At 40.0% G+C, this 27,067-nt stretch overlaps 1 protein-coding gene across 1 annotated transcript; it reads left to right on the forward strand.

Moving 5' to 3' along the window:
- Positions 1 to 101: 101 nt before the first annotated feature.
- Positions 102 to 24,990, forward strand: PGRMC2 (progesterone receptor membrane component 2). Its single transcript, XM_079770682.1, has 5 exons — positions 102 to 534; positions 15,103 to 15,258; positions 16,668 to 20,120; positions 20,430 to 20,515; positions 22,686 to 24,990. The coding sequence occupies exons 1-3, from the start codon at positions 117 to 119 to the stop codon at positions 16,763 to 16,765; spliced, it is 672 nt and encodes a 223-aa protein (XP_079626808.1). The 5' UTR covers positions 102 to 116; the 3' UTR covers positions 16,766 to 20,120; positions 20,430 to 20,515; positions 22,686 to 24,990.
- Positions 24,991 to 27,067: the final 2,077 nt, after the last annotated feature.

Raw genomic sequence — 27,067 nt, forward strand, 5'->3', positions numbered from 1 at the left:
GGCACGACCCCGCCCCCTATCCCACGTTATTGGCTGGGAGGCCAGATGGGCGGGGCGGGCCGGGGTTGGGGGAGGGCAGGGGGCGGGGACGAGGAGGCAGGCGCTGGCGGGCAGTGATGGCGGCGGGTGATGGGGACGTGAAGCTAGGCACCCTGGGGAGTGGCAGTGAGAGCAGCAGCGAAGGCAGCAGCGGGAGCCCGGGCGGCGCGGGAGCGACGGCAGAAGGGGGCGGCTGGGCGGCAGCGGCGTTGGCGCTTCTGACGGGGGGCGGGGAGATGCTGCTGAACGTGGCGCTGGTGGCGCTGGTGCTGCTGGGGGCCTACCGGCTGTGGGTGCGCTGGGGGCGGCGGGGTCTGGGCGCCGGGGCCGGGTCGGGCGAGGAGAGCCCCGCGGCCGCTTTGCCGCGCATGAAGAAGCGCGACTTCAGCTTGGAGCAGCTGCGCCAATACGACGGGTCCCGCACCCCGCGCATCCTGCTCGCGGTCAATGGGAAAGTCTTCGACGTGACCAAAGGCAGCAAGTTCTACGGCCCTGGTAAGGCGGAGCTGGAAGGGCAGGGGAGGACCCCCCTGAACCTCAAGCGCTACCCCCTTTTGATGGGGCGGCCCCTGGGCCCCGGGTTAGCCGGCCCAGCCTTGACCCAGCCTCCTCCCAAGTCTGGACCTCCGCGCCTTAGCTGCCGCACCTGGGACGGCCCGCCCCGCGCACACCCCCAGCCGCGGGCACCTCCAGCTTGTCCCCTGAAGTCGGGGGCCCAGTGTTGCCCCAGGAAGCAGCTCTCAGCTTTCATCGTAATCCCATCTCGTTTCTACTCGCCGCCTTTTCTTGGGGCTGAATTTTTCAAAATCCTTTTGGTTGTCGCCAATCACGCCTTGACCCCTCCAGCTTTCCGGAGCTATCTGACTCCTGGGGTGGGTGGGGGCAGCAGGCAGGGGAGATTTCTAAAGGAGGGACCTAGAATTCTAGGCCCTGAAGTTCACAGCTTTTCTCTCTCTCTCCTCTTTTTGCCACTGATCTCCCTTTCCCCACTACTACTCTCCATAAGGCCACGTTTTAGTACACGTAGTTCCAAGTCCCAACCCTGTAGTCAGTGAAATCTGGGCATATAAGCAACCCCTCAGACTTTTTAAAAAAAACAGTTTTTGTATGGAGATGCTTCCCAAGATTAACAATGTATGTGGGATGAGGGCAGACCAGAATGAAGATCTTAAGTAAGACTAGCAAGGGTATTCGCCCAGAGTTTTGGGGGTGGAGCTCATACACCCAGCAGGCATGTCAGTCTGATATGTTCGTTCTCTGTCTCGCTCTCTCTCCCTCCCTTCCTCCCTCTCTCCCTCTTTCCCTCTCCCCCTCTCCCTTCTCTTTCTCTCCTTTTTTGTAGCACGAAAGCAAGTATTCAAATACACGTTGATAATGACTTACTGTATTTTCACAAAGGAGAAAAAGCGTTAAAAAGTATAAATTCATTATCCCTCATGCACCAGTTCTGCAAGTTAAACATATTTAGAACTTTGCTTTCAGAGAACCGTGTGTGTAGGATAGTTGGTGTAGAAACCCTTCTTTTCCTATGTAGTTATAGCTTACACTTCAGATTATGCCAGTAAGCTTCAGTTGGATCCTGTTGGTGTACCATGAAATTGAGCAACATTGTACATCCTGGCTGTGTAGTAATTAATTCTAAACTTCATAAAAAGTGACAATAAAAGTGTAGTAATGAAATTAGAGACCTAGTGAGTTCAAAAAGAGTACATCAAGCCTTGAAGTCAAGGAGGTTGGCAAGTCTTAAAGACTAACTGGTTTCCTATTTGATTCAGTCTGTTGGTGCATGAGATTTATTGACACCTGCTAATATATACTTATGATTTCAGTGCTTTGTGGGTGGAAAAGAAGTGTTTTGGTGTGTTGTTTGTTAATTAGAATAGAGATAAGAAATTGGAGATTTTATGTATCAAACTATGTCTTAGTTGCTTGGATTTTTGTGTATATGTCTACATTCAGCCATACTAAGTCGCAGATAGCTTGTCAAGTATTTGCTTTTACTTATATGAATATGAAAAACAGCTGAAATGGTTAGTACTTTTTGTTATTTACTTAAGAGTATGTGAGACAAGAAAATAGGGCCAAAGTACAGTATTTAGATGCACAGACCAAATTAGTCGTTAATTTTTTTTTTTTAGTCAAGATTTACACCGTATTTTGTACCTAAAGTTTTTTCCCCATTGATATTAAAATGTGTGTTCAGTGGTTAGAAATTGTGTCCAGGTTTAGACTTTTAATATGGAGCTTACCAAACTAAAAGATCTGCCTTTGTAGCCTTTGTCTAAACTGACAGTGAAGCAACCAAAGTTTTAATGCAAATAAGCATATTTGTCCTCACACGTTATGCCTTGCCACTATCTGAAAATAGCTAAGAGGGACAGTCATAGACACAGTTTGGCAGCCTCCAGCGGCAAATGTTCTGCAACAGAAATTAAAAATTAAGATAAGAGTCATAGGTGTAATGTAGATAGCCTTCGTGTGGCTTGAGCAGTGAGGGGACTCCTCAGATAACAGCCTAGAAAGTTCGTTTTAGGTTAGCTTCCACCAATTCCCAGCTTAAGAATGATAGGCAATTATTTTATTCTAGGTATTTATTTATCAACAACCTAATAGAGATATTAGGAATATTTTATTATTGAAAGGAACTTTAAAGGTAGCTGGCTCATCTTATGGGCTTGGAGTATGTAAAAGATGTAGCACTTTGCAAACATTTTGTAGCCAAATTTCTATGAATCATATATAAGTTCTGTTTTGGTTTAAGTTTTTATTTTCATTCTCAAATCAATTAAGCAGTTTTGTAGTAGAATAATTCAGAAGCAGTAATCCTTATCTGAGAATCTTAATAGCTTAAAAGAATGAGCTAAGGGTGCCAGAAAGCCTAGTTTTTATGCCATACCTAGGCAATACCTACTTCCATTTTATAATAATGGTTTTAGAGTTAAAGAATATTTTCTTTTTTCTATGTTGAGGATACATTTTGGTCATTTTTAAAGTTCAGATTCTTTTAAAAAATTAAATAGTGACAATTTAGTAGATCGCTCATGTTGGCAAACAGTTGGCATTAACTACATTTGTCAATATTAAATTTAGTAACAGTTCAAGCACTTGGCCAGCATGTGAAGAAAGTGGTCATGTGAGAAAATGAAATGTGGGAGGAGAAAGAAAACCAGATTTGTTAAGCACCTACTATATTGGATCCATTAATTTGTCATCTGCACAATGCCTCAGAGAGGTTAGGGTTCCTGTCCTTCAGGAGTCTGAGGTTTCAGTATTTTGGGTAAATTTGCCAGGCTCACACAGACATGGCATTGAAATACAGATATATTTCACCACCAAGGCTATCTACACTATTTCAGGTAAACTGGTTTTTGGGATAAACTTGTAGAGAATCTATCTTACTGCTGTTTATTTATACCCTTTCCTAGTTCCCATAAGCATTTAAAGCCTCAAAGAAACACACTTTCATGGCTTTCCATTGTACTGTCCAATATGATAGCCACAAGCCACATGTTGCTTTTAAAAATTAATTAGATTAAATGTAATTTTGAATTGAGTTCCTCACTCTCACTAGCCACATTTCAGGTGCTTAGTAGCCACAGGGCTATCATTGAACAGTGAAATCCATAAGGTATTTCCATCTCTGAAGATATTCTCATTTTACAAATGTGGAAATAAACTCCAACAAGTTTTGCCCACATATTTAGTAAATGGCAAAGCTAGAAATCAAATCCAGTGAACTGGATTCACAAGCCATCCTCTCCCATTGTATCACAACATAATTTCACAGGTTTCCAGAGTCAATAGATTAGGAAGATTCAAACAGATAGTATAATTTTAAATGATTTAATATTACTGCAATGGAACTCTACTAAAAACAATGTTCTTATTCTTTAGTATGGCAAGAGATTTTACAATTTACCTTTCTAATTGTTTATCCCACATTTCTGAAATGTAGGTATATTGCTTCTCCCTTATTCCATGTAGAGTATTTTGATATATACCAACACTGTATTTTCTTCAATTTAACTTTTAAATTACACTGGGGAAAAAAAATAAGTCATACATAAGAAGTACCCAATGAGATGGCTAATATTTGGGAGGTGGGAGAAAGGAACACATGTGTCTTTTAAGTGGTTTCTGTGTTGTTGTTGTTTTTTGAGCTTTATCTTCAACATGTTCACTTATGTTTACAAAACTGCAGTAGAAGCAAAAGTTGTAACATATAGACCAGGCCCAACCTGACCTACTCCTTCATGGATGTGTTAATTGACACCACCCCGCTCTCATCCCAGCTTCTTGCTTTGAAGCCAACTGGGTCTGTTGTTAGGGCTTAAAGTCCATTCACATCCATTATCTACCTGTAAAATAAAAGGATCAGCTTAGTTTTCTGATGAATTTTAATAGTCTGCTCAAATGTATATGTACTAGTTTTTTCTAGAATGCCTACTTGGTTGGCACCCCTGAGTTCAACATTTGAGTGAATTGTATTTATGTTAAATACTATCCTATCTAATAAAGAGGGAATATGCTAATTGACCATCACTCCATCCCAAAGATGGATGCACCCAGAGCTGAAGCCAAGTTCCCATAAGGAGCCTTAACGAGCAATCAGCAGGGACCTGAGGCTACGCCCTCCCCCACCCCCATGGGGCTTGACAGGGGACCTCAGGCCACAGCCCCAGCCCTGGTGCCAGGGCAGGGGACCTGTGGCCATGCCCCCCACCTGGCGGGGCTTGACGGGAGACCTCAGGGTGTGCTTCCCGTCCTGATGCTGGGCTAGGGGGCGTCAGGCTGCTCCCCCCGCCCCAGCACTAGGCTAGGGGGCCTCAGGCCACGCCCCCCAGCAGGTGGGGCTTGACAGGGAACTTCAGGCCATGCCCCCTGCCCCAGCACCGGGCCAGGGGACCTGAGGCTGCTCCTCCCTGCCTGGCTGGGCTTGACAGGGTACCTCAAGGTGCACCCCCAGTGCTGGGATGAGGGAACTCAGGCCACACCCTCTACCCCAGCACCAGGCTGGTGGGACCTCAGACCGCACCCCCCACCCAGCGGGGTTTGACATGGGGCCTCAAGTCACGCCCCCACCCTGGTCTGGGCTGGGGGACCTCAAGTCACGCCCCCCATCCTGGCACTGGGCCAGGGGACCTGAGGCTACATCCCTGCCCAGTGGGGCTTGACAAGGGTGGGACTGGCCAGGTCTGGATCTAGCCCAATGGGGGCAGGGGCCGGCCGGGTTCATCTCTGACACTTCCATTATAGAGAAAGGGCAAGTAGCAATATTAAATTATTTCCTCTAATTAATCCCCTTTTAACTGACAATTCCTGGGGGGAAAGGGGTGGTGGGGGTGCAGAAAGAGACTGGACAAAAATCGTACACCTATGGATGAGGACAGTTGGGGGGGTAAGGAAAGAGGGTGGGGTGGGAACCGGGTGAGGGGAGCTATGGGGGAAAAAAGAGAAACAATTGTAATCTGAACAATAAAGATTTATTAAAAAATAAAAATAAAAAAATAAATATAAAAAATAATAATGTACATGAATTTCATGCACCGGGCCACTATTCTGCCTAATAAAAGAGTAACATGCTAATTGACCACACCTTTGTGACACCCACCAGCCAATCAGGGATGAGTATGCAAATTAACCCAACAAAGATGGCAGGTTAATTTGCATATGCAGGCTCCGAGCAGGGGACTTCCGTGGCCTGAGGTCCCCTGTCAAGCCCTAAAGATGGCGGGACAGCACACCACCCTAGCCGCTCAGGGACTCCGGGCCTCTGGGCCATAGCCAAAAGGCTGCTCTGGCCAGAGCGAAAGCAGTGCCAGCAGCCCGAAGAACGAAGGCCCATTCTTGCACAAATCTTCATTCGTGCATTGGGCCACTAGTTGCAAAGTATAAAAAGATAGCTTAAAGCATGTATGAGGGCAGAAGATGCTATTAGAGCTGGAAGAGTCGATTTAGTAACATCTGGAGGTAGCCATTCACATTGTTTTAGCCTTTTGCACTTGGATGTCGACACGGTTAGCATTAGAATAAAGGAATCGAGAAAAAAGCAAGCAAGTGCAAAGGGTTAGTAGTTCTTTCAATCCATGACATAGCCCACTCCAGCCTCCACCCCATACCCATGACAGACTTCACTAAATAACTGCTGTACTCTTAGAACCTGCATCCTATCTCAAGATTTTAAATACAGGATTTCAGCTCCATTTTTAAATACTAAGAAGGAGTTGCCTGTACATTACAGTTCTCAGATTTGACTTCAGCCTTTATTTGATTGGTATTACCTCATCATTGTTTCTTTTTCCATCCTTTTACTTTCAGTCAATCTGTGTTATGTTTTATTTTTCACTTACAAATAACCAATAGCTGGATTTTTTTCACTGAATCTGTTATCAACATAATGTATTTTTTTTTAACACTGTCTCTTCATAGCTTAGTTTAATCACTATTTGTGTAGTCATTACTAGTTATTTAGATTTATTTTTGCCATTTTATTTACTTATTTCTCTTTGTTATACTTTTCTTTGCCTCTTTTTCCCACCTTTTGTCCTTCTCAGATCAATTTTTTTTTCTTTTTTAAATATATTTTATTGATTTTTTACAGAGAGGAAGGGAGAGGGATAGAGAGCTAGAAACATCGATGAGAGAGAAACATCGACCAGCTGCCTCCTGCACGCCCCCTACCGGGGATGTGCCCGCAACCAATGTACATGCCCTTGACCAGAATCGAACCTGGGACCTTTCAGTCCGCAAACCGACGCTCTATCCACTGAGCCAAACCAGTTTCGGCTCAGATCAATTTTTAAAAATTATTTCACTTTTTCTCCTCTGCTGATTTGGATGCATTCTATTTCTGTTCTTTGGTGATTTCCTTAAGTTTTTGCTAGAGACACTATGCTTCTGAACAAGATAAGAATTTTAGACAAACATTTTTATGTGAATTAGGGAAAAAACCTCTCTCTTTAAGACACTTAACTGGCATTTGACAGAATATTTCTTAATAAATATACAAAACTACCATGTTTACAAATGAAGTTGTGTAGTATACAGGCATATGCCATGGCCCTGGTGACAAAGCTTTAACTCTGATCTCTCCCCAAGCCTATTTTCTTTTTTAATGTGTGTTTTTTTTTAAATTGATTTCAGTGGAAGGGAGAGGGAGAGAGAGAAACATCAAGGATGAGAGAGAATCATTGATTGGCTGCCTCCTCCATATCCTACACTGGGGATCGACAACTCGGGCCATGTGTCTTGACCGGGAATCGAACAGTGACCTCCTGGTTCATATGTCAGTGCTTAACCACTGAGCCATGCTGGTCTGGCTCAGTGTTACTGATATTAGACTCTTAGTTCCACTGTATTTTTTTAAACTTCACCCCCAAATTGTTTAAATTATTATTGCCTTTTTATCAATAGGCAATGTAGTTATTTTCTTTATTCACATTTACTGCTGTCTGTTGCATCTTATTTCTTCAGGGTTCAGTTTTCATTTTAATGAAGTACGTCCTATAGTTATTTCATTGCTAGAAAAAAAAACATTCTGTTTCTATCTTCCCTCACTCTGGAATCCTATATAATAAAAGGCTAATATGCAAATTGTCCCCCGGGGCAGGAGTTTGACTGACTGGGAGTTAGACGTGCACTGACCACCAGGGGGCGCCGGCAGCAGGTGGCAGTGGAGTCACTGCTGGCCCCGATGGGCCCTAACGAGAGTGGGAGCAGGTGAGCAGGGGGTGCCAGGCCAAGGTGGGTGCAAAGGGAGGCCCCGGCCAGCGGCAATGGCAGGCAGCTGGGGGGAAGGGAGGCCCCTGCCAGCAGCCGGCAGCCGCTAGGGACCCTACCCGTGCATGAATTTCATGCACTGGGCCTCTAGTGATAGTATAATTGTAGATATTGTACCTAAAATCTTAAGTGGTATTATGCCACTGTCTTCTACTTCTCTTTAAGTCTACTTTTGGTTTGTTTTTCATTCCTTTAATATGTCTTTTCCCTTTGGTTGTATAGCAGGTCCTCAAATAACTATTTTGTTCAACTTTATTTTGTTATAACGATGAGAAAAAAACTTGTTTGTGGAGTTTGTGTATTCTCCCCATGGGTTTTCTTTAGCGACTCTGGTTTCTTCTTACATCCCAAAGATGTGCACGTTAGATGAATTGGTGGGTCTTCATTGTGCTGGTCTGAGTGAATGTGGGTGTGAGCAGTCCTGTGATGAATGGGGGACAAGTCCAACACTTGGGTTGAAAAGAATTCTCTTGTTTTATTCATCTTTCTTAAATTACATATAGCTCACATTTATTTCAGTGTTTAATATTACAAGTGGCGATGTTTTCCTGACCAGAAATATGTCATAGGAACTTAACTCTTGCTTATGTCAGTTAACTTAATTGGTTTTGTTGTACATCATTTCACTTAGAGTCACAGTTTCCAAGAGCCTATGGACGACATTAAGTGAGAATTTGCTATAGTTGAGACTTTTTCCCCTTTGTGTGTGTGTTGTTTTTTTAATTGATTTTAGGAGGGGGAAAGAGAGAGAGAGAAAGAAACATCAGTTTGTTGTTCCTGTTATGTATGTATTCATTGGTTGATTCTTGTGTTTTGCCCTGAGCGGAGGGGTGGATCAAACCCACAACCTTGGCATAACTGGACAGGGCTCTAACCTACTGAGCTACAAGGCCTCCTGTTTTGGAGTTCTCTTTCACTAGGATTTGTCCAGGCAGCAATTTATTTTTTTCAAACTCTACTAAAAATCTGAAGATGTGTACCTTTCATTTGTTTTAGAAAATGTGAACCCATTATTTTTTTTCAATTATTGCTTCTCCCATTCTCTTTAGTCCTTCCTCTGGAGCTCAGATACACATTATCTTTTCATTCTTTCCATCATGTCAGTTAATCTTTCCTTTTGATCTATCTCTTAATTTCTTAATAATAGCAAACATACTATTGTTCTTTAAACTGCTTCTATTATTCTTTGGATGCCAGTTCTCACATCTGTTAAATGTACTCACTCCTCCATGGTGTTCCTTCATGTAGTTTATAATTTTCATTGCAAATTTTCCTTCAGCAATCAGTATCTTTTTGTATCTTGGGGTATTTTCTGTGATGTTCCATGAGCCCTGGGTTGTGGAAATCTTAACTGTAGAATGATTTGAGGTATGTTTCAAAATAAAGCCTAATGGAAAACAAAACAGTATTTTTTATTAGGTAATATATGCTCAAGACAGAACATTTAAAAGATATATAGTGAAAAATAAGTCTCCTTGCCATAACTCCACCCACCATATTCCGCTCCCTAGAAGTGAGGAACCAGTCTGAGTATAGTTCTAGAGTGTTCTCTGCAAGTGGAAACATGTGGATTTATACTTTTCTTCCCCACACTAATTGTAGCATACTATACAAACCTTTAACAATATTTTAATATCTTGACAGCCTTTCATATCAGTATAGAGAGCCATCTCATTATTTTAAATTATGCATAATGAATATATTGTAACTTAACAGTCTACTATTTTTTTAATGTTTTTCTTTAAATATTTTTATTGCTTTCAGAGAGGGAGAGAGAGAGAAATGATGATTCATCGATCGGCTGCCTCCTGCACACCCCCACTGGGGATCAAGCCTGCCACCTGGACATGTGTCCCAACTGGGAATCAAACCTAGACCTCCTGGTTCGTAGGTTGATATTCAACCACTGAGCCATGCTGGTCGGGCTTAACAGTCTACTATTAATGAACATTCAAATAGTTTTTAATCTCGTTATTGCATGGTGCTGCTATAGATGTTCCTGTACGTGTCATTTTAGCCATGTGAGTAAAATTATAATTATCTATAAAACCAATTCCTAGAAGTAAGATTACTGATTTTTAAGGTATGGGCGTTGCTAATTGGGTAATTATTTCTAAATTGCCCTACAGAGAGGTTGGCCCAATGTAGACTTCCATGAAAATGCCTATTTTTCACCCCCTTGTAAAAAAATGTAAGGGAGAGGGAAAGAGAGATAGAAACATCAATGATGAGAGAGAATCATTGATCCCTGTCTCCTGCATGCCCCTTTCTGGGGCTTGAGCCCATAAGCCAGACATGTGCCCTTGACTGGAATCGGGAATCAAACCTGGACCCTTCAGTCCACAGGCCAACACTCTATACTGAGCCAAACTGGCTAGGGCTGGTTTTGGGGGTATTTTTAGTTCCATTTGGATTTTATTTTGTTTGAATGTGTGAAATAAGGATTTGGCTTTTTTTTTTTTTTTTTTTAATCTTTCAAAGAGAGGAAGGGAGAGGGATAGAGAGTCAGAAACATCAATGAGAGAAAAACATCAATCAGCTGCTTCCTGCACACTCCCTACCTGATATGTGCCCGCAACCAAGGCACACGCCCCCAACTGGAATCGAACCCTGGACCTTCAGTCCACAGGCCGACGCTCTATCTACTGAGCCAAACTGGCTAGAGCTGGCTTTTGTTTTTTGACAGAATGCTGTTCAATTATCCCAACACCATTCATAGAATAACTTTTTTTTCCCTTCAACACTTTTTTCTTATATTTTTTATTGATTTCAGAGAGGGAGAGAGAGAAAATCATCAATGATGAGAGAGAATCATTGATCGGTTGCCTCCTGCATGCACCCTACTGGAGCTCGAGCCCATGTGCTCTGACCAGAAATCGGACCATGACCTCCTGCTTCATAGTTTGATACTCAACCACTGAGCCATGCCAGCTGGGCTCATTCAACACTTGGTATTACCTTTACTATTTACTAAATTTCAATAGGTAATATTTAAGTCCATATTATTTTTTTCATCTTAGAATTCTCATTCTATATGGGCTATGTAAACTGTAGTCATCAAAATACTGGAATCATTAACATATAAATTTGTTATATAAGGGGGTAGTGGAATGGGAAGATTTGCTGACTTCTCATTGTGCTTCTGGTTGTGTAATGGATACAGAGAAATGTATTCTAATTAGATCTCAAATCATCCTCTCTCTGAAAAACATCCAATTCCAATTCGTCTTTTTTTAAAAATAATTTATTTTTTAAATCTTTATTGTTGAAAGTGTTACATATGTCCCTTTTTTCCCCCCATCAACCCCCTGCAGCCCACCCTCCACCCCAGGCCCTCACCACCCCACTGTCTGCGTCTATGCGTTATGCATATATGCATACAAGGTCTTTGGTTGATACCTTCCATCCCTCTACACCCCCCACCCCCGTCTTCCCTCCAAGATTCCACACTCTGTTCCATGCTTCCATGTCTTTGGATCCACTCCATTCATCAGTTTATTTTGTTACTTAAATTCCACATATGAGTGCAAACATGTGATACTTGCCTTTCTCTGACTGACTTATTTCACTTAGCATGATGCTCCCTCCATGCTGTCTCAAAGGGTAAGAGGTTCTTTTTTACTGCTGCATAGTATTCCAGGGTATAAATGTCCCACAGCTTTTTTATCCACTCATCTACTGATGGGCACTTGGGCTGTTTCCAGATCTTAGCTATTATAAATAATGCTGCTATGAACATAGGAGTGCATACATTCTTTCTGATTGGTGCCAACTCTAGTTCTTAATGTTATGTTCTTTATGGTCTTGCAGGAAAGAGTAAAGAGAACTTACCAAAACACCTTCCAGAAGCTAAATGCTTCCTGAGGGAAATTTTAAACTGTGGAGAAGATAGCTTAATATAGTTTGGAGAGTAGGTAAATATGTTAATCACTGAATCATTCTTGTCCAAGAGTTAGCAAAACATTTTGCATAGAGTTAGGTTTGGATTACTAACTGTGGATTCACATTCACTTTTACTAAGTTAGCCATCTAAAACCAAAAAAAAAGAACATGTTTTTTAAAGTTTTTGTTCTTATTCATTTATTGTTGAGACCTTTGGAAAGTTAGCAGAGAAGTTTGCTAGAGAAGACACTGATATATATTAATACTATTGGCCCGGTGCACGAAATTAGTGCACAGGGTGGGGGGGATGTGTCCCTCAGCCCGGCCTGCACCCTCTCCAATCTGGGACCCCTCAGGGGATGTCCGACTGCTCGTTTAGGCCCATCCCAAGCTTCCTCCGTCGCCGGGGGCGACCCAAGCCTCCTGCCTGCTCCAGCTGGCTCCGTGGCCGCCACCATCTTTGTCCCGCTAATTTGCATATTTCCTCCTGATTGTAGGCATCGCAGAGTGACGGTCAGTTACCATATTACTCTTATTAGGTTAGATACTCAAAAATGGAGGGTTTTCCTCTTTCTGTTTTTATAATATTCATCTTTTCTTCTCTCCTTTTTACCACTTAGATGTATTTTAAGGTTTATACTCTTAAGTGCCCTAAGTAGACTGACTTATAGGCTAGGGAGTTAAGTACTATAACAAAATGCTAAGAAAGGTTGTTAGTGTCTATAGCTTTTTTGTTAATTCTTTTTCATTTTGATATAATAGAATGATTAAATAAATTCAGTGGGAAAGTATATAACTAACATGATAATTGTGATATACCTAATGTTAAGTAGCAAAATAAAAAATACTTAAGAATGGGGGAAGCATGATAAAAAATACAGTACTTTACTGGAAGTATCACGTTTATTTTCATATTAATGTGTCAGTACCTAATAATGCTACTTTTAAATATTATTGCTAATAACCACTTTTAGGCGCATATAGTAAACTTTTCAGACAATGAGTTTCTTGATTTCTATCATCCAAAGTAATGTTTAGATTTTTTGTCTATTTAAAATTTTGAATTATCTAAAAGGTACAAATGCTTTTCTGACTCATAACCTTTAATTTCCTTAATATTTCCAATGTGAATGTGGGTATAATCATTATTCTGCTAATTTAAAAATCAAGGAATTTCCAGTTTTTTCTACTTGTTTACTTCTTATTAGAAAATACTTTATTCAGTTAACTGGATGGGAGCTCTCTTACTGACAACTCTGTTGTTCGGTTAAGCCAGTAATTCTGGTTTTAAAATTATTTTCTCTAAATTACCTCTGTCATGTATGGATAACTTTCAGTCTCAGGAAAGGTTTTTTTTTTTTTAATTACATATTTTGGAAACCTTATTTATTAGTACATAATTCTTAAAACAACATTTTAAATGGAAAAGTCTGCAACCTAACATAAAGACAGAAAACTCTTGAAAGATTATTTTTGAAATAAATTTTTCAGTAGCCAGACCTTACCAATTATATGAAGTAAAGATTTCTTCTCCATTCCCCAGAAATATTGCCACTGTTAAGTGTTTGGTCTGTATTCTTCCTGGTGTTTTCCATGCATATACAGAGCTTAAAGTGTACATACATGTATATTCTTTAATTCAGAGTGAATCATAATCCTATATAATAAAAGCCTAATATGCAAATCGACTGAGCAGCAGAACGATTGGTGGAATGACCGGTTGCTATGACACGCACTGACCACCAGGGGGCAGACACTCAACGCAGGAGCTGCCCGCAGGCCCCAGGCCAGCCAAGGCGGGTGCCAGCGAGGTCCCCCCAATTGCCCCACCGGTCGCCCCGTAGAGGGAGGTGATGGGGGGATGGGGCCGGCGAGCAGACAGCACCAGGCTGGCCAACACGGGTGCCAGGGGGTGCCCCGATTGCCCTGCTCGTCGCCCCACAGATAGGTTCTGATCGCCGACCAGGCCTAGGGACCCTACCCATGCACAAATTTCATGCATTGGGCCTCTAGTCCTATATAGTAACAGGCTAATATGCTAATTAGATCGAACAGCAGGACAACCTTCTGGATGAAGCCAGGGCTGTGAAGGCCAAGGCAGCCGGGGCTGCAAGGGCCGAACCCCTTGCACGAATTTCATGCATCAGGCCTCTTGTATATATATATTTACATATGTCTGTATGTTCTTCTGAATTGCATTTTTCAGTTAATATATCATAGGCTTCTATGTCTGTACATATAGTTACCTCATTCTCTTTGGTAGCTGTATACTGCATTAAGTTAACATACTAATATTTATTTAACCAATTTCTTGATATAGAAAATTAGGTTGTTTCAGTTATATTAGTATATATGTTAAATAACAAGTCTCTTTTTTTAATCTATACTTACAGTAGGTGTAGACTTTGCTTACCATAAGTGAATCTGTTTAAAGGGTCATAAGCTAGTTTCTCCTTATTTGAAATTGCAACTAATTCATTTGGAAGAAATGTATCATGTTCCTACTTCATGCCAGGCACTGTGCTAGGCATTGAGGATACAAAGATGAGTAAGATAGTTTTTGCTCTCAAGGACAAACTTTGGGAATGGATCACTCCGTCAGCATATAAATCATGCCATTCCTCCTTAGAGAGGGTGGTTCCTAATTCATTGGACAAAATGCTAATAATTTTGTGTCAATCAGAAGAACTGTTCTTTATAAAGCCACTGTTTTCTAAAAGTCATGGTAAATGAAAACCATTATTTTCTTTAGTAACTTTTCATAGTTTATATAGATAATTATGAGTATATTATGGTAATTGGGTGGTATTTATTTTGAAAACAGGTCATATTTCTGATCAGGCCATTTATTTAGCAAAGAATTGTTGAACATCACACATGGATTGGGCACTGAAATAGTCAGTGAGGATACAAAGATGATTCAGTCTCTGTCCTCATAGAATTTCAACATTGGGTAGGAGAAAAAGAATGTTTTAGATTCACAATCACTTGAGTCTTTACAAAGCACTTACCAGTGGATGTTCTGTCAATTATTTTTAGATGCCACAATTAATAACAATCAGTAAAGCATCATTTGGAAGCCAACTAGCTTCCAAACCTAATTGCTGAAATAATCTATTCTCCCCCTAGCACAGCACTGTCTTCATCATTGAATACAAGTTTGGGGATATATGAAATAATTGAAATTTAAGGTTTCCATTTTCAGTGAAAGGCTTTACTTTGGTCAAAAGGCAGATTCCAAGAAATTACCTCTCATCCTATCTAGTAGCTGTGCATGTTTTGAAGTTAAGGCTGTTACCAAATATGAGTCATTATTAAGTTTCTTTTATTTGACTTTTTCCTTTGAGACACTTTAAAATATTGTTAGGCTATCTAAATATAACTTCTTTTTCCCCCCCGCAGCGGGTCCATATGGAATATTTGCTGGTAGGGACGCCTCCAGAGGACTGGCGACATTTTGCCTAGATAAAGATGCACTTAAAGATGAATATGATGATCTGTCAGATTTGAATGCTGTACAAATGGAAAGTGTCCGAGAATGGGAAATGCAGTTTAAAGGTACCTTTATATTTTTGGGTTCTTTGGAAATACTCAGTCTTTGGCTAAAGAAAGTGAATGCTATTTCACATTCTTTAGGAGCCCAAGGATCCCATATGTTTTCATCACTATCATTATTTGATATAGCAATATGATTGTTACATGTGATTTATAAAACCCATATTTAAACATTGACTTGTTACAAACTGTAAGTCTAACAAAAATTGTAATACCTTGAGTGGTATAAGGCTTGTTTATTAAGACATAGTTTTAAAAAAATATATAGGCTTATGTTTAAAACTGAACTGATTACTAATATTATAATTACAATTTATTCTAAATGATTTTTTTTTTCAATCTTACCATCGAACTATATGGGGAAAATCTCATTGCTCCTTATACCCTCGCAACATCAGTTATTACCACCTATGTGACACTTTGGATCTATGTGACCTTTGGATCCTTTGGAACAGTTCTTCTAGCTTCTTGGCACTTGTACTGGTTCTACTGCATAAAGCAGTCCTATCTTATCCTCTTGGTTTGTGAGTTAATTCAATTAACATGGGTTCAGATTCCTAACCAAGAAATTACTGTGTATCAACTTGGACATAGCAATCAATGTTCTACATGAAACACCTGGTGACATAAAAACAAGTAATGTAGCCCTACCAGTTTGGCTCAGTGGGTAGAGCATCGGCCTGTGGACCGAAGGGTCCCAGGTTCGATTCCAGTCAAGGACATGTACATCGGTTGCAGGCTCCTACCAGGCCTGGGCCCAGGTCAGGGTGAGTGCAGGAGGCAACCAATTGATGTCTTTCCCTCTCTTCCACTCTCTCTAAAATCAATGGGAAAATATCCTCGGGTGAGAATTCAAAAAACAAGTAATGTAACAGATCTAAGAGGAGAATTTAATAGAAAAAAGAATAGTACATTTTTATTTCATCTCAGTTCTATATAAACCCTAATATACTTATAGATTTTAAATAACTTGGAAATTCCCTACGTTGCCAACTTGTTTCTTTATATTTTGGGCTATTAAGATTTAAAGAACTATTCTGAGACCCACAGTACACAATAGAGTTAGACCAGATTAAGACTACGTATCTCTCTCCAGGCCTAACCCAAGAGCCTGGGATTAGTAGCTCCAAGATGGGTTCAAACTCTCTTAAGTGATTCTGATACAGTGTCCTTGATTACGAAGTGGTAGTATGGAGCACTCTCCTGCAAAGCACAATTCCCAAGCTTCATAAATTCCCTAATCCTGTTTTCTTTTATTCAAGCCTTACATGAGTACAAAGACCAGCCAAGGTGAGCAGTAGGAAAAATGTAGCTTATTCTATATCATTCCAGAAGAGGCAAGTGCCTTCTGTGCTGTACAGTGGAATAGTGAAACATTTTATTGCTACTGATTTTCTTTTGATGTCTTTCAGAAAAATATGATTATGTAGGCAGACTGCTAAAACCAGGAGAAGAACCGTCAGAATATACAGATGAAGAAGATACCAAGGATCACAATAAACAGGATTGAACTTTGTAAACAACTAAAGTCAGGGGCCTTCAGAACTGCGATTCTTACTCCCTTTCACAGAATGTCCAGCGTCTTTGGGTTTGGTTCACCTGCTGCAAAAAACATTCAACAGATTGTGTGTACAAGCTAAATGAATCTCACTATGAAGTTTTGAAAACTAGACATTATTTATGCTGCCAAACTCATTTGTTACAGTTGTTTGTAATGTCTGGTTGGGGCTTCATCATCCTGAAAAGGAGACAGGAATTATTTTTTATAGAGCAAGAAAGTTACAAGGTTGCTTTTCTTATTTTTAAAAAATCAAAGACAACCAGATATGTATTTGCTACTTAAGTATACAAATCTCAAAAACAACAAGGGATTCCTATTTCCTTTGCTGTGCTTTTGTTTTGGTATTGAGGGAGGGAGGAGACCTGGGCAAGGGAAGGCGGGGTGCATATCAATTTAAGTAGTTTAGACCAGCGGTCTCCAACCTTTCAGACTTTGCAGACCACTGGTTGGCGACTGCTGGTTTAGGCTACTGAAACATGCAAATGTGAATTCCCAAACTTTTATTTTTGGGTTTTGTCAGGGAAAAGGGAAAAAACAAAACTTCATTACTAAGAAATCTTTGCATATTAGGAGACAGGATTTCAAGTGGATTTTAAGTTAAAGAACTCCAACAGTAAGATCATTTGAAACTAGTTTTCATCCCTTCCCTTCACCTAGATCAAATCAATATTACTTGTGCCTTATTTCACTTACATAGACTTGAATTATTTTTAGGGAAAGCCCCTATGTGAATTCAGAAGTCACTACAAGCAGCATTGAGACCGAAGTTGGAATCTTCTGTTGACCGCAAAACCTTGTCATTCTGTGTATATAGAATGTAAAAGGAATATTCAGTGTTACTGCCATATATGTTAATATACACAAACTTAATTAGCATTTTAATGGCCAAATGCATTCCCCCATGCTTTTTTCAAAAAAATCGAAAACCAAATCAACAACTCTATCCCCCAACAGCTCCCTAATTTTAGGACTCTGACCCTCACAGCTCACTAGTGTGGGTCCATGGGGCCGTAGTATGGATGTTGTATGGGTGTGTCTTAATGTGTGAGAGCACCTTGGGAGGGACTCTGCAGATATGTAAATACCAGTACTGTTTTAATAAAGCATGTAAAATAAACCAAAATAAGCTTGAGTTGGACTTTATATACTAACTGTAAGCCAGTGCATTATGTGGTAGTCAAGATTGTGCATTTGATTCAAGATGAGGAAAAGTCTTGGAAATGAAAAAGCAAAGACTGGTTAACCAAGTTGTACACATTGTACCACATTCACTGTAACTTTAGGAAGAAATTCCACTTTGTGGAACACTCAAGAAATCTGAGATTATTCAGGTAAGAATTGATATATAAAAAATGTACATATTCTTTATATTTTGATGCCAACTAATACTAGAAGTAACAGCACTCCAGGTGGTTGTTATTGGACACAAAACAATGAGGGTATTATAACAATAGGTATTAAATGCTTCTCTTGTTAGTTTGAAAAAGCTCTTATATGTTAGATACGTGATTTCATCATGACTATTTGGTTCTTGGTTGGGGATAAATTACACCAAAAAAGACAAATTTTATAAGTCATGAGTTAAAGAAAAGTCTTCTATTGCGTTATGAGTATGATAAATGCAGAAGCCATCAAAGAAAGGGGAACTTTAATTGCAATAATAAGCTAACATATGTAAAATACAGCAGGTCCTCGAATAACATTGTTTTCATTATAAGGTTGAGGAGATGCTGTAGAAACTTAAGTGGTGTTTATATCAATTAGCCTATGGTAAAACTGGTTTCATTATATGTCATTTAAAGTTGCAGAACCTATCAATGATGTTAAGTGAGGACTTACTGTACTACATTCTATCATATTTAGTCTTGGAATGTTTTGTAGAAAATGATGGACTTCAGCCAAATCTTAGCTGAAGACTGGTTGTAAAGATGAAGAATGCTAGTAAATGCTTTGTGTGTTTTTATGTAAAATATTTTCTAAACAGATTTGTTAAAGTATTTGTCTTCTGTATTAATATATAATATGAATATATATATGAATACACATATTCATATATATGTGAATCATTTGAGCCTGAAGTTCAGAAATATACATTTGTGAATACAGAAACCCTAAATATTCATGCAGTGAAAATTATATAGTATGTTAAGAAAAATGAGTAATTTTGTGTTTTGGACTCAAAATAAACCATGTTCTACAGACAATTCCTCATTTTCAGTTGAGTGTTTCTCATTTTCAGGCAGTGTGTTGGGCAGGTGTTGAGTAAGGGGACAGGAGCTGTGATGGTATTGTTGCTGTTGTTTTCCCCTTAGCCACTATTTCCCTAACTTGCCTGATTATTAGAACAACTTGGGATGCTAAAAATACAAAACCTTGGATTCCAATCCAAACCTACACCCACTGGGCTAGAATCAAAAGAGAACAGGTCTCAGACTCTATTTTAAAGTACTGAGGGCAATTCTTATAATCAGGCATGTTTGAGAAATACCACACTGATCTTTTCACATTATATTGTCCATCTTTGACAACCACTTAAAAGAGAAATGGAACTTTTTCTTGGATAATTTGGGTTTGATTCCCTGTATTTCACTTTGTATCACTCCCAAAAGTTCCTGAGTTAAAAATCAGTTTCTCATAAAAACCTATATGGTTGAAAATTAATTTTTGCTCAGGTTTTTATATTTTGATAGCATCTCCAAGTCCGCCATATGTTTCTCAAGTGAAATCTATGCTGTGTGTACTAGTCAGTTTCTCTCTACAAGGAAATAAACCCATTCAGATACAGGCAAAATTTTAAAACCTGTGTGGGGTTAAGGTTATATTTTCCTCATAGTAATTCTAGATGTTTTTAAGTTGCTTTGAGCATAGTGGAAATAAGTCAATATTACAGTGATGGGTCTTTTTTCTCTAGTGAATTAAAAGCAAAAGCTCATCGATAGCTTTTGTGTGTTTCATAAAGGTCAATTATCAATTTGGTAGGTGACATTAATCACACAGATTATGATATATTTGTTGTGGCAAGAGAGTTCAATTAAAGACCATCCAACCTTTCTTTACTGTTTTCAGAGAAGGCTCATCCTCAGGCAAAGCCTGTGTCTTCTCAACACACTCCTGTGTCAGACAATGAGACCCTGCGCTTTGCATTTGTTCTACCATCACCTGTGACGGAGCACATTGGGTTGCCTGTGATTACTCCATTCAAGAGAGTACTTGAAGTGCCATGAATACTGGTTTAATCCCAAGAGATTTTTCTATCTTGCTGTATCTGCATAGGACCCAATTATACCAAATCATGAAGTTCAATGTAAGAAGACTGATAAATGCATATTTCTTTTGAAGGCATGATTTTAATGGCTACTAGTACATAGTATTGTTCCCAAATACAATTTTGAATGAAAATGTAGGAAATTCCATATAGGGTATGGTGTCAATTTAGCTTAAAGAAAATTGAGGGAAAGCAAAGTTTAAAAACTAAAATAACTGCTTTTGCCTAGTTATAAAAGTAATATGTTTGGTGTACAGAAAAGGATTAATAAGAATTAACCCAAAATCAAAAGTTAAAGCAAAGTTAACCTTTTCCTACATCTCTCTCCATCCCTTTTTATGTATACAGGATCATACTCTACTCGCCAAGACTTCAGACTTGAGCTATCCATCCCATCATGCTCCTGCTCTTGATATTCTGTCAAAGAGCTACAGGTAGGCCTTCCTACCTCCCTTCTTGTCTCATCAAATTCACAGTCCCTATTGGCAGTTTAAAGCATAAATTTGACCTTGTTTCCCTTCTTACAGGCCTTCCACACTCCTTATTTCCTGAAGAATCAAGATATGGTATAGGCCCTTTTCTCACTTCTTATTGTATTATCTGCTGCATAAAACAACTTGTACCTTCCAGAATGTACCCCTAGCTACTTACCCTGGGTAAACTCCAGTCTTTAGTGTAGATTATACTTTTCCCAAGTGAACTGCCCTCCAAGCTCTTTTGCTCAGTTTCAGAAACTCAGTGATACCAGGCCCCATAACACACAGGTCCTGTTGTTAAATTTTACTATGTTGTTTTATAATCATCTGTCTCCTCAATAAGCCATGGACCAGAGCATACTCATATTGTAGGCCCAATGTTTTTCCTAAGCTTCATATAGTGCTAGATACCTAGTATTTGCACAAAATGTTTTTGTTAAATAACTTTGTAAAATGAGAGGGTAAGCTGTCGATAGTTTTTAAATGGGAGCTCCAGACGTTAAGGACTGAGAAGAGAGCCTAGGAGCAGCACAGAGCAGCTCTTGTTTTTGTTGGATTTGCAAGTAAGAATTTCAAGATTTTAAAAATATATATAATTAACATTTTATATTGAACTAGAGGCCTGGTGCATGAATTCGTGCACGGGTGGCATCCCTCAGGGTGGCCTGCGGGGATTGGGCCCCAGCTCGTGCCCCCAGCCTCACAGCCCCGCAGCCCCACCTGGTACCCTGCCTTAGCCTGGTGCCACCCCTCACCTGCTCCACCATCCTGCCTGCAGGGCGATCGATCTGGGCCAGGCCCCCAACCTGGCTCCCTCAGTGCCTGGGAGCCGGGCAGCACCCCGCTCCCCGCCGCCACCACTGGTCACCATCTGCGGGGTGATCGGGCCCCCGCTTGCACCCACCTTGGCCTGGTGCTGCCCGCTCACCTGCTCCAGCATCTCACCGCAGTCCCACTCTTATTGGGGCCCATCAGGGCCAGCAGTGCCTCCACTGCTGCCTGCTGCCAGCTCCACATCGCCAGCACCTGCCATGTTTTGTACCGCCCCCCTGTAGTCAGCGCATGTCATAGCAAGCGGTCAGACTCCCTCCTGGTCAAGGGGACAATTTGCATACTAGGCTTTTATTATATAGGAGGATAATTGTTCCTTGGGTAAAGAATTTTTCAGCAACCTAAAATTTTAGCCCACATTTTATGCTGTGAAAGAACTCATGTCTCTTTTAAATTAAACCATGTCAAGGAATTTGAACAGTTTTTGTGCTATAAAAAAAGTTGGAGCCCTAGCCAGTTTGGCTCAGTAGATATACCATAGGCCTGCGGACAGAAGGGTCCTGGGTTCAAATCCAGTCAAAGGCACATGCCCGGGTTATGGGCTCAATCCCCAGTATGGGGCATGCAGGAGACAATCAATCAGTGATTCTCTCTCATCATTGGTGTTTCTCTCTCCCTCTCCCTTTGTCTCTGAAATCAATAAAAATGTTTTTTAAAGAATAAAGTTGGAAAAACAGTGGACTAAATGATCTCTAGTACCCTGTCAGTTTATGAATATAATTCAAGGGTAGAACTGTGCCATCTTATAAATATCTAGCCATGCTATATGACTGCAAAGCACAGATTTGTCTACCTGACATCTGGCTAGAGTGCAACCCAGACCTGAGTGACTAGCTAGTCAAAAGTGTTTTGCAGCAACTATAGCTTACAGGCTCTCTGGGGTCAAGAAAAGAAAAATGGAGAAAAGGAAAGAACTACCAATTATTTTCTTCATAACTAAAAACACTCATCAATGCCTTTCAAATCCTACCCAGGGAGTCCTTTGCTCTCCTCCGAAATGTCCTCCCACTAATGCATCAGAGCATTCCACAGCTCCTAGTCTCTTTCAATTATTATTTAGAAAAAGACAAGTTGAAGTGAGAAGCAAGTTTAAGTTTGATCTTGCCAAACACAAACTGCAATGTAATCAAAGTATAATGAAGACAGTCCAGCCTACTACATTTGAGAAGAAATGGCTTACTTGTGGGGGAATACCTTTGCCCTCACAACTGTGCTAAAAGAGAAAAGCAAAATAAGAGGAATACATAGCCTTTTATGTGAGAAATATAACAAACTGTTAATTCCTTCTGTGTTTCAGCTGTGTCTGTAGTGGAAAGAGTTTAATCTTTGAAGTGGGTGTGCTGTTTTTTTGGAGACCTCGAGCAATTTTCTGAGCCTTCTTTTCCTCATTTGTTAAAAGGGACTAACAGTATCTGCGTCACAGGTGAGAACAAGATAAAGGCCATCAACTCCATGACATATACTACATATTCCCTTCATCTACTTGGCAGGTAGAAAGACATTTAAGTATCTTTTCAGGTGGCATATAATTTTCTAATTTAAAGTAACAATTGGAATAACCTTTTGTGTTAAATTGATAGTCCTAAATCTGAAAAATGTTTCCCACAGTTGATCAGGAACAAAGTATTGATTTATTTAGGGATAGCATCAATGCAATATTAAAGTTCAGCTATAATGTCAGGAGTCATAGATCACATTTATTAATATTCTTACATGCCAAACTCTATTTAGAATCTGGACTCCCATCGCGTGGAGGTTATCCTGAAATCATTTGCATAATTTAATCGCTGGATGAGATGTGAAAGATGGAATGGTATGACTATATTAAATTGAAAACACCTCATTATTGAACATCTTCATTTCAGAACAGTAAACACATTGTGCATACGTTAACGCTAGGAGCAAAATTGAAAATGCTACATTGCAGCAAAGAATTCAATGCCATTTAGCTTCAAAGATTTGTCTACATTGTTTTAGTTAACCTTATTTCTACTGCCATAAAATAACTCAGAATCATCTCATAACCCAACTTGTATTAAGCAAAACTAATGATTAGGGTGCTCACTCTCCTGGCAGTGGGAGGACACCCAGGCCTGTGCCTTTTCCTCTCCCTTCTCCCTCCCTACCCCAGGCATATTAACATCGGCTTCCTCACTCCCAAGCTCCAAGGGCCCTTTCTTTACCTCTATAACTTGTTTCCTAAGCCCATTTCTTCTAGGAATTACTTCTACCTCTGTGATTACCAAATAAATGTTCTCTTACAAAACAAACAAAAATCCCAACTAATTATTAGAATAGCTAAATATATTGCAAATGTACTATTCAAAGATTTTCCTCACATGACTGAGTCTCTTAAAGCAAATTAAAACTTCAGGCATCCTGCCCTAACCAGTTTGGCCCAGTGGATAGAGCGTCGACCTGTGGACTGAAAGGTCCCAGGTTCGATTCCAGTCAAGGGCATGTACCTTGGTTGCAGGCACATCCCCAGTGGGGAGTGTGCAGGAGGCAGGTGAATCGATGTTTCTCTCTCATCGATGTTTCTAACTCTATACCTCTCCCTCTCCCTTCCTTTATGTAAAAAATCAATAAAATATATTTTTTTAAAAACTTCAGTCATTCTAAATGTAAAAAACTTGCATATCTAACATATTCTTGAGCAGTCAGAACTTAGTTCAAATTGGAATTTACTTATGGTTAACTACATGTCAACTTGGCTACTCCATAATGCCCAGTTGTTTGGTTAAACACTAGTCTAGATATATGTAACTAACATTTACAATCAGTAAAACTATCCTTCCTAATGTGGGTGGGTTTCATCCAATCAGTTAAAGACGTTAGGAGCAAAGAGTGAGGTTTCCCAAAAAAGCAGCAGTTCTACCTCAAGACTGCAACAGAGAACGCCTGCCTGAGTTTTCAGCCTGCTGACCTGCCCTGTAGATTTTGGACTCAAGGCTGCACATCAACTCTTACCTGGATTTCCAGCTGGATTGGCCTACAAATGTCAGATTCATCAGCCCCCACAATTGTGTGAGCAATTCCTTAAAATATTTTCTCATCTATCTATTGGTCTGTGTGTCTGGTGAACCCTAATACAGTACTGTTTTGTAATTGTTGGCACATAAGATATTTTTAAAGTTTTAGTTCATTTTCATAATTAAATGACAAATCTTTCTTTATTCAATACTTAATACTTCATCTCATATGGCCACCTGGGCTTCAGTTTTTAAACTCTGAAAAGCATTTCAGCCATGAAGTGTAATACTTCTACCAATATGCCTCCCATTGTTTCAGATAAAAATCTGAGATAACTTTTCATCTACTCTCTGAAATAAGATTTCATCAGAGGTCATGAGACTGCCCAAGTGGAAAGATGAACACAGTCCTGTTCTTAATGATGCTAAGGTCAGTGTAAAAATTAGAAGAGCATAATGTAGTAGTTTTCTTCAAAACACTTAAATTGACCCCAACATTGATCTTTAAAATAATTTTTAAATTATAAAAACAGAAGTAACAAAATCACTCTCTTTGGGGGGTAAAGCCCTAAAATATTGCAGCTAATGTATTGTTGAATTAATGCTGCCCAACGACAACCATGGTTTTGTTTAGTGCATCCTACTGACCTTTTTTCTAAATTATATATATATATATATATACATACATACATATATACACACACACACATACACACACACACACACACACACACATATATATATATATATTCATGTAGCTGTACCTGTGGAAACAGTGCAAAGCTTGGGTTCCAGAAGCTGTAGACAGACTTCCTAAGTTTAAATCCTAGCTGTGTGACTTTAGGCAAGAGACTCACTTCTCCATTCCCCAGTTCTCAGATTTTTAAGAGATTATAATAGTACCCAATCCATTGGGGTTTTTTTGAGGATCAAATGGGTTCATTTCTGCAAAGCACTTAAAACAGTGTCTGGCAAGTCATAAAACCTATAAAAGATTAGTTATTATCATAAAATCTACCTTTTAAAAACAACTTCATCTCATTTTCCATACAATGATTTCAAGCAGTTCCTTACTACTTAGAATATTTACATTTACCCAGAATAGTTTATCCCTTTTTTATATGAGTCTTCAAACTGAAGTATGGGGGGGGGGGGGGGGCGGAGTGCTTGATAAAAAAGCAGGTATATATTTGCACAGATGTCTTTGGATTTCAGTGAGTTACTGCTTCACTGCCTTGAGTGACAAAGGAGACAAATGATTGGTCCAGTTGAAGATGATGTTTACACTGCAGATCTGCTTCCTTTTGAAGTTCCCTTTCCAGTGCATGTTCTCTTGTGAACCCAAAAGGATTAGGATTGCTGCCCAGAGGACAAGGTGAAAGGGCAATGTGCTTCTCTGATCTTCCTGGCATTACCTCAGGCTGCTCCTGGTATGGGGCCTGGCAAGAAGCAGGCATTCAGCAAATGTTTTCTGATTAAATAAGTAAATGGATAAAACCTTAACTTTTTTCATGGCGGGGGCGGGGGGGGGGGACTTTTACTTTTTAAAACGTAGGGGAAGGGTTTCTGTATTATCACTATCGATTTCTATGTCTCTGTTCCCTCCCTTTCTTGGATCCTCATCCTGTTGCATGAGCTCTTAGGAATAGAAATTGAATCTTTATGTATATAGCTGTAGACAGTATCTGGTCATAAATACGAATGAATAATGAATATATCTAAATTAGGTCTGTCCTAAACCAACACTTTCTCCTTAGGTTAACTCAAAACACAAGCCCCCGAGGGTTCTCTGAAGACATATGATCTCAAGATTCCTCCAGGGCAAAACCACCCTTTTGAGGCTGAGTCAATACTAGTCTGCTTACGAATCTTGTAGGAATTGAAGACCAAGGCAGATGTGCCTGGGGCATTTGGGCATTTTCCCATCCACCAAGCTAGGAAGTACTTATTCTTAACCAGATGATGCAATTGTGTTCCAGAGGTTATAAGAGAAAAAGTTGATGGCAATCGTATCTGAAAGAACCAATGTCTTGTTTCAGTTTATGTGGGAAGGGTTTTCACAACAATCCTCCTTCTCAAGAAGTGTACACACAGTTTGCCAGACCAGGCCCCAGTGGGAGACAGAGCATGAGCTCTGGTCAAGCAGAAAACACGTTTGCACTCAGAGAATAACCAACGTCAACACACTGGTCAGGGTGCTCAGAAAACAACAAACATACCATGCCTTACAAGAAAGAAGGAGAAACCCTGAGTCCTGGTGAGAGTTTTCTATTTTCTTTTTTTTTTTTTTTTTTTTTTTCTGGTAAGAGTTTTCATATGGATCCCAAGACTAAATGGAATGAATGTTGCGTTTCTTCATCCAAATGCAGTTAGTAAAGGGACAGGATGGAACATTCCAGCAGGCCCAGCAAGGATACTGAACTTTTCAGTTTTACAAAGGGTACTGTATGCTGAAACCGGTTTGGCTCAGTGGATAGAGCGTCGGTCTGAGGACTGAAGGGTCCCAGGTTCGATTCCGGTCAAGGGCATGTACATTGGTTGCGGGCACATCCCCGGTGGGGGGTGTGCAGGAGGCAGCTGGTCAATGTTTCTCTCTCATCGATGTTTCTAGCTCTCTGTCCCTTCTCCCTTCCTCTCTGTTAAAAATCAATAAAATATATTTAAAAAAAAAAACACAAAACAAAGGGTACTGGAAATGCATTGGCTA

The sequence above is a fragment of the Cnephaeus nilssonii genome (assembly GCF_951640355.1).
Source record: "Cnephaeus nilssonii genome assembly, chromosome: 5".
Classification (NCBI taxonomy): Eukaryota; Metazoa; Chordata; class Mammalia; order Chiroptera; family Vespertilionidae; genus Cnephaeus; species Cnephaeus nilssonii.

Bases quoted from the DNA above. Each gene is read 5' to 3' on its own strand.
- PGRMC2 (XM_079770682.1), top strand. From the start codon at position 117: ATGGCGGCGGGTGATGGGGACGTGAAGCTAGGCACCCTGGGGAGTGGC. The intron at 535-15,102 runs GTAAGGCGGAGC...TCCCCCCCGCAG, and splicing joins CAGCAAGTTCTACGGCCCTG to CGGGTCCATATGGAATATTT. The intron at 15,259-16,667 runs GTACCTTTATAT...GATGTCTTTCAG, and splicing joins ATGGGAAATGCAGTTTAAAG to AAAAATATGATTATGTAGGC.